Source organism: Montipora capricornis, chromosome 6, assembly GCF_036669925.1.
Source record: "Montipora capricornis isolate CH-2021 chromosome 6, ASM3666992v2, whole genome shotgun sequence".
Taxonomy (NCBI): Eukaryota; Metazoa; Cnidaria; class Anthozoa; order Scleractinia; family Acroporidae; genus Montipora; species Montipora capricornis.
Genome location: NC_090888.1, coordinates 28,307,891 through 28,315,390, shown reverse-complemented (window position 1 = coordinate 28,315,390; position 7,500 = coordinate 28,307,891). Strand labels below are relative to the sequence as shown.

General features: G+C 40.7%; 1 protein-coding gene and 1 pseudogene across 8 annotated transcripts in view; both read left to right on the top strand.

The window, feature by feature from the left end:
- The window catches only part of LOC138051909 (uncharacterized), a 121,229-nt gene that overhangs the window by 27,879 nt on the left and 85,850 nt on the right, over window positions 1-7,500 (top strand). For all 8 annotated transcript variants that reach the window (XR_011132939.1, XR_011132938.1, XM_068898210.1 and 5 more), the window contains exons 2-3: window positions 476-856; window positions 4,512-4,703. Coding sequence is in view for 6 of the 8 variants with exons in the window: in XM_068898210.1 (XP_068754311.1) it covers window positions 476-856; window positions 4,512-4,703 (573 nt within the window). In the remaining 2 variants the exon portion in view is untranslated. The remainder of the gene's footprint in view (window positions 1-475; window positions 857-4,511; window positions 4,704-7,500) is intronic.
- Window positions 7,238-7,500, top strand: part of LOC138050970 (oncoprotein-induced transcript 3 protein-like) — a 20,009-nt pseudogene continuing 19,746 nt past the window's right edge.

Genomic DNA, 7,500 nt, shown 5'->3' with positions numbered 1-7,500 from the left:
GAACCCACAACTGACCAACTCCCAACGTCAGTGACTTCATAGCTCAGTTGGTTAGAGCGTCGCACCGGTACCAAGAGGTCACGGGTTCAAGGTCATGATGATGCCAATACCGTTGTCCATAAGAGTACACACAAAGCTGAACCATATACCACACCACAATATTCAACGCCGAAGAAAGTGTTTATTTCAGAGTGACCAAAATCATGACACAAAGAAAGAGCAAGGGTTGTCGAAAAAGCGAGATCGAAATCCTTTAACATTATCTTTTACTATGTTTCCATAAAATTGTAAGGATAACAGAATATATCGAATGTGCACAACTTTTTTTCTAAAGTTTAATTATTAATTAACCATTTAATTATTTAGTTATTAAATGTGAGTCTCATCGGACTCTTACATATGTAGAGATAACAACATGTCTGTTTTGCGCAAGGAAAAAAACATTTTCAACAAAATTTCCTCCAAAATAATTTAGGAGTGTGCCCAAGAGGATGGCAGCTTATCAATGGCTCGTGGTACGAAGTTTCATCAACGTCCGCGAATTGGACTGCAGCAAAGTCAGCTTGCGAAGCAATGGGATCAACTCTTGCCATGCTGAAAACGCATGCCGAGCAACAAGCAGTTTGGCGCAAAGTGGGGAAACGTGTGTGGATTGGTTTGCACAGGAATCCCAATGACAGATCGCAATGGCTTTGGATCGACGGATCACAAGTTACTGACACTAACTGGTATACAGGAGAACCTAACAACGCCGGAGGATATGAGGGGTGTGGAGAGATGTATTCTTCTTCACGTCGAGGGACATGGAACGATCAGCCCTGCAATGACACTTTGCTTTACCTTTGTGAAGCCAAAGGTGAGGGGACTATATAGAGATTACTTCATGGAAAATGCGCGAGAAAGATTTTTATTCAAGAGTTGAGTAGTATCAGAAAACGAAAGAGTGAGCGCAGCGAACGAGTGAGTTTTCTGATTCGAAACAACGATTGAATAAAAATCTTACACAGCATTTTCCGTGCTGTAATGTGTTTATTTCATAGGTACTGAGGTTATTTTCCTGGTAGTGTTTGATAGACAAATTTATTTTGCACAAATGGAGTGGGGCGATGGAAGCAATAAACAATGGTTTAGAATCGCCCAACCGACAATTTATTTAATAAAACACTTACTGTGTGTTTTTTTAGTTAATTGCTTCTCAAAGCTACTGGCGCTTTGGGTTTATTTCCCTTTCCTTGCTTCTTTAGTTGTTTTTGTTTGGACTAAAGAACCTCTCTGGTTTTCTCAAATACCAGGTCGATTTTTATGCTTGCGGAATAGCCCTTTTTCTTCAGTTGTCGTTCCAAGCTAACCACTAAACTTCGAAGGAAAGTCGGCTCGTATTCATTGCCGTCTTTAGTGCGGACGGAGATGATAAATTGATTGATGTATTCGGTATTCATTCAGCTCAACCTATGGAATAACTTCCATTTTCCTGTCTTCGACCTTCGTTTTCAAAAGTCGTTTAAGAAATCGTACATCTCGTTCAGATTTTTGAGCTCTTTTGTTCTAAAATAAATTCCTCAACTGTGCAAACAGAAGCAAACCATCCCTCGGCCATTTTTCAAAGCGCGCGGATTTTGTGCAACGGCTGTCGGATGACATTCCATTCGATACGTTTATTCATCACTAGTGAAATTTCGTCGTTCGCGTTGCTGATTGGACGAACGATATTTCTTCACAGTGAAATTTTGTCGTTCGTGTTCCTGATTGGTTACATTTAGAATCAGTACGAATTTGATTCACTTTGATTTTCGTGGATAAATCTCAGTACCTATAATGAAATAAATTCCATAATACGACTGTTTCCTTTTCAAACTTTCATTTCAAGAACAAATGTGGTTATCTTCGCTGTTTTAGACCGATTTACTGTAACGTTTCTCAAAATTGACCGTCCTCCTTTCTAATAAGGCCTTTTAGGAGCGTTTAATTTCTTAAATCGCCACTCTCTTTCCACCCAAAACAATAAAAGATAAGGTACATGTAAAGACTAAACAGACAAGAAGTATTCCTTTGGAGAACCGGGTCATTAACACCTGACATCGGGTTCTTCGCTTCGTATAGTATTAACTCTTGGAACTTACCATTCAGATGTCGTTCATCGCACTGGCGTTTGGCTACATTTAACAATTTCCCCTCCCTGTTAAGCATCACCGCTCCCAGAGTGTGCTAGTTGCCTTGGCGCTGAATAGAGAATTTACAGTAGTTCATAAAAAGTAATTAAGAGTTGAAGCAACAAATATCAAGAAGGAGGCCTTACCTCAAGTGTAACTCACGGGACCTACCTTATATCGATTTACTAAAGAAAAAAAATATTTTGAAACAGATTTCAACTCCCAAAATGATATTGACCGACGTTTGTTTATCTGCAGTCTCATACGCTTACTTGGATGCTAATCCTGTCCCGATTGCGCTTGTGAAATCATAAAGAAGGTCTGGAAAATAACGAAGTACTTACTTGCCAAAGATCGTTGTCGCCACAGCAACAATGCAATGCTTGAGCAGTATTACAAGTAGAATCGCATAGCCGAAGGTAAACTCGTGGTCTGATTGGCTATCGAAGAGAGGGTATTTAGCGTGGAATTGCACTTGTGCATGAAAAGATATCGCTGACGTGAGTCAGAAATTAGAAATTTTATGTTTTCAAAAACACTGTCTCCTTTTACGAAGCCCAAACTTGACCGAAGAGAGAAAAAATAAGATTTTCCATGTTTTAATTTAACTTATGACTTCCTCGAAAGATTTTCTAAGGAAGCGCTTACGCTTACGAGCGCGAGAATCGGAGAAATCGGCAGCAATCTATCGCGAAAGTAAAAATGCTCGAAGGAAGAGGAAAAAGCACAAGTTCTTCAGTGGCCGAGGAAGAGCAGGTTTCAGTTGTAGAGTAAACAGAAGATAAGCTAGAAGCCAGTAAATATTCCCATTAATTTTCAGTCGAATGTTAATTCCACTGAACGGTCTGTGTGTTGAAAAAAGTTTTGCTTGTTTTGCCTCCCAAAAACGCACGTTAGCAATGGACGTTGTATTTAAAACTGAAGTCCAATTCAACTAACTTTTAAGGCCTGGCTAAACTAGGAAACATTGTTGCGGAAACATTGTTGCTTGTGATGTTTCCCTGGGTGGCTAAACTAGCGGGAAACAAACAGAATGTTTTGCTGCCCCAGTGGCAAAACGAGGAAACATTGTTGCGAAAACAAATGAGCTACGCATGCGTGCAATGATAAACTGACTTAAGAAGAAGAAGAAGTCTTGGGAAGGATGTTTACGTTTTCTCGTCCCCAGGGCTATGCACAATGCATGTAAATGTAACATGGCGCTCGACCTTTTAAGAAGGGGCCGACGTCAAAAAGGCTAAAAGATAGCTGCTCTGTGCATGATAATAGCTTGTTTGGACGATGAAGATGAGGGAGCGCGAAAAAAAGGCCCAGAGAGAGATTGGCTGAGGAGAAGAGCGCAGAGAAGGTCTTATGCTGGTATTATCACAGATCTAAAATTGGTGGCTGAAACACTATTCTTGAATGAGCGAGCGGCACTGGAAACTAATCAACATTGTTTTCATCGTGGCTAAACTGGGAAACATATGTTGCGGACGCAAAATTTGTGTCCGGGAAACAAAAATGTTTTTGACTTCAGGCAAAAAAATTTTTTGTTTCCGAGCAGCAAAATTTGTTTCCGCAACATATGTTTCCCGCGCGGCTAAACTGGGAAACATTTGCGTCCGCAACAATGTTTCCGCAACGATGTTTGCTAGTTTAGCCAGGCCTTTAAATATTTGGAGGATAACAACTTACCAGCGTATTTGTTGAGTTGACACATTGTTTGGATGCACGTTGTCCTTCAATTAGCCGCGGTCGAAGAGTTTTTCCCGAGTTTATGAATTGTGCTGGTGAAATACCCGACATTAAAAGTTCCCAGTGCATTCAGTTTGATGATTTTCAACTTTAAAATATAAATTAGAGTTTCTGAACATATACAAGTTCAGAAAACCAAGGTTTGTAAAACACGAATAATCTGTTGTGTATTCCGCTTGATTCCTATTTGCTGGCCATTGACAGGTGAAAGTTCAATCACTTGGAATGGCGTTTTTAGCGCCCACTGAATACTTAAACATCCGACCAAGGACGTGTTTGAAAGCTATGCGATTCAAGAAAAATTCACTGCCTGACGAGTGAAATTGCTTCGCGATTCATGTGATATCGGTTTTTCGCGTGAAATTTAACGTGGAATTCACTCGTCAGGCAGTGAAGTTTCCTATAGAACACGGAAAAGGAGGTGTTATCTCTTTCTCAAGAAAACGATTTTTACTCGCCTAAAATGTTTTACCCAAAGTGCAGAAAAATCCTCAATAGTGCTGATAAGACCTCTCAGGGGGCAAAATGGTGCACAGCGCAATCGAGAAAAAGCCTAATAATCTTCGCTATTTGACGTCAACACAGCCTGTTGCTTTCCCAAATAATGTTCTTTTATTATCGCAGGAACTTGTGAAAGACTTTCTTTAGGAAGTGGTGTGCATGTCTCTCCTTCACATTGTCTCTCGTCCAATCAGAGTTACGGATCAACTTGTTCGTTTTCTTGCGCCCGCGGATATCGATTGAGCGGCCCTCTGTCCACGCAATGCATGGAACTAGGAGTCTGGAGCGAAGACGTGAGAACAGTCAGCTGCAAAGGTTTGTACGCAAATACGCTAAGCCCACATTTCATATGAAACAACGTACATCAATTCGTTTTCCCTTGAACTTTTGAATGAAAACCAAAGGACAGACATTGCTTTGAGTGAAACAACAGACGTAAGCGTGCTGCATCATCAAATAAAACAAATGAAGGTAAAAGATAAAGTCTCCTACGAGCCTAGAAGGCCCATAAGGCCGGCACTTATCTCTGGTTTCTGTAGCATGAAGCGACTAGGAGTATTTCTACTTCCCCTACTGGAGGGGATGCCATTCCATCAAAGGGTTACCCCCAGCATTAAATTCGCCGGTACCCATTTATACACCTGCGGTCAGTTGTTTGAAAGCCGATTAACTTAATCCAGGATTAGCGTAAACGTTTGTTTCGTGATTTTGACTTTTTGGTCAAAGTTTCGTTTGCTTATTTGTGTTTTTCAAGATTGACTTCTTCTAATGTAAAGTTTTGCCGAATATCCCTGTTGAACAGCATTTGGAAGTAGAGAAATAAACTCCTTGGTTGATTTTTAATCTGGGGTTGGCGTTAATCGGCTTTTGAACAAGCCCAGTTCCTTAATCCAGGATTAGCGTAAACTTTTGTTTCATGTTTTCAACTTTTTGGTGAAAGTTTTTCTCGCTTACTTTTGTTGTTCAAGATTGACTTCTTCTAATGTAAAGTTTTACCGAACATCAGCCTTGAATAGCATTTCGGAGTAGAGAATAAACTCCTTTGTTAATTTTTAACCTGGGATTAGCGTTAATTGGCTTTTGTACAACTGGCCCTTGGGTGGAGAGCGGCATCGTGAGAGTTTTAAAATTAGACGAGAGGTACTTACCTTGAAGTGTAATTGTAATTCTCTGAAGATACACGGAGCATTATGGGATAACTGTGCATTCCTCTTCAGTACTTGAGGTCAGCGGTCACACTTCAAAGCAACCATTGTCATGCAAATGCACCATATATAAGCAGCCTAACGCGTGACACAAATCCATTCTCCTGGAGTGCAGACTGACTGAGGTCCCCAACACAAAGGGTGGGATAGGCATAAGCCAACACAGAAGGGTGGGAAGCATTATCCCATAATGCTCCGTGTATCTTCAGAGAATTACAATTACACTTCAAGGTAAGTACCTCTCGTCTACTTTTAAAATTCTCTTTCGATACACTCCGCATTATGGGATAACTGTGCGATTTTAAAGAACCGAAGCCAGGGGAAAAAACAAAAGTATGTGATGTGATAGAAATGAGTGCTTTAGTTGTAGACTTGATACAATGGTCTGTACATAAATAAACGTTACTGAATATCTATGATAATACCAATCTGCCTGATAATGAAGAGGGATTGGTGTTATAGACATTGCGATTATAGAAACGATTAAATGTGCGTTCTGATGACCAGTCTGCCATCTTCACAATTTCAGCTAAAGATGCGCCCCTTTGATACAAAGCAGATGTAGATGTACCCCTTACACTATGTGGTTTGAATAAACTAGTGTCAATGCCTGAATCAGTCATAACAGTCTTAATCCATCTACCTAAAGTAGATGAGGAAACAGGCTTGTGTGGTTTAACCTGAGAAATGAACAACTGAGATACAGTCTGCTCCCCTGACTTGCGCAGGTGTTGCGTACAATGAATATAATGTAACAGTGTCTGTTTAGGGCAGAGACTGAGGTTAGTGGGTAAGGATGGAATGCAAACTTCTATAGGTTTCTTCCCAGGACGAGAAGTCTTTGTTATGCTATGACAAATTTGATCTCATCCTCATAAATAGACATATTGTCTAAGTCCAATGAGCACAAAGTCTGTTCTCTCTGGGCCGATACCAAGGAACAAAGTGTCACAGTTCTCAAAGTTAGTGCCTTTAAACTAAGACTTTGGACAGGAGGTTGTGCAGCCAGGTAGGATGTGAGTTGGGAAACATTCCACGTAAACGAATATCTAGGAGATGGAGGCCTTGAAACAAACACTCCTTTTAGACATCTAGAAACATATGGGTGATCTCCAAGTTTATCATCCCTAATCAAGTGGAGAGTAGTGGATATTGCAGATCTGTAAGTGTTCAAAGTACTATAGCTCTTATCCTGGTGGAATTGTTCAGCCAAGAAATTAACTAAATGGACTGCATTACCCTGAAGGGGATTGATGTGCCTCTGATCACACCAGCTACTCCAAGTCTTCCATACAGGATTGTACTGTTTCTCAGTCCCTTTGGTCCATAAGGCACAGATGAGTTCAGTAGCCTGTGTCGAAAGTCCACCTGCCTGCAGCTGTTGGCTGATAAGATCCATGCGGCAAGTTGGAGTCTGTCGTGCAGAGGATGAAGCTTGTTGGAGTGAGCCAGGTGTAAGAGTTGAGGATCTTGAGGTAGAAGTATTGGTTCTCAGAAGGAGGGGGTACCAGCTTTGCGTTGGCCATACTGGTGCAATTAGGAGAAACTGGTCCACATGCTCTCTTTCCATCTTTTCTAGCACTCTAGGGATTAGACAGAAAGGAGGAAAAGCATAGCATTTAAATGGTGTCCATAAAGTACTAAATGCATCTACAGCATAGCAGTCTGGTTCTGGATGCCAAGATATATAAACTGGTAATTGCTTGTTTAGCCTACTGGCAAACAGATCAATGTCTGGTTTGAAAACCAAAGAGGACAAACGCTGGAAGACTGAAAAAATTTAGTGCCCATTCTAGCTTGTCAGAATTTTGCCTAGACATGACATCTGCTACTGTATTGTCAACTCCCGGAATAGATACTGCAGAAATGTACACCAGTCCCAAATAGTTCTAGACAAAGTATTTAAA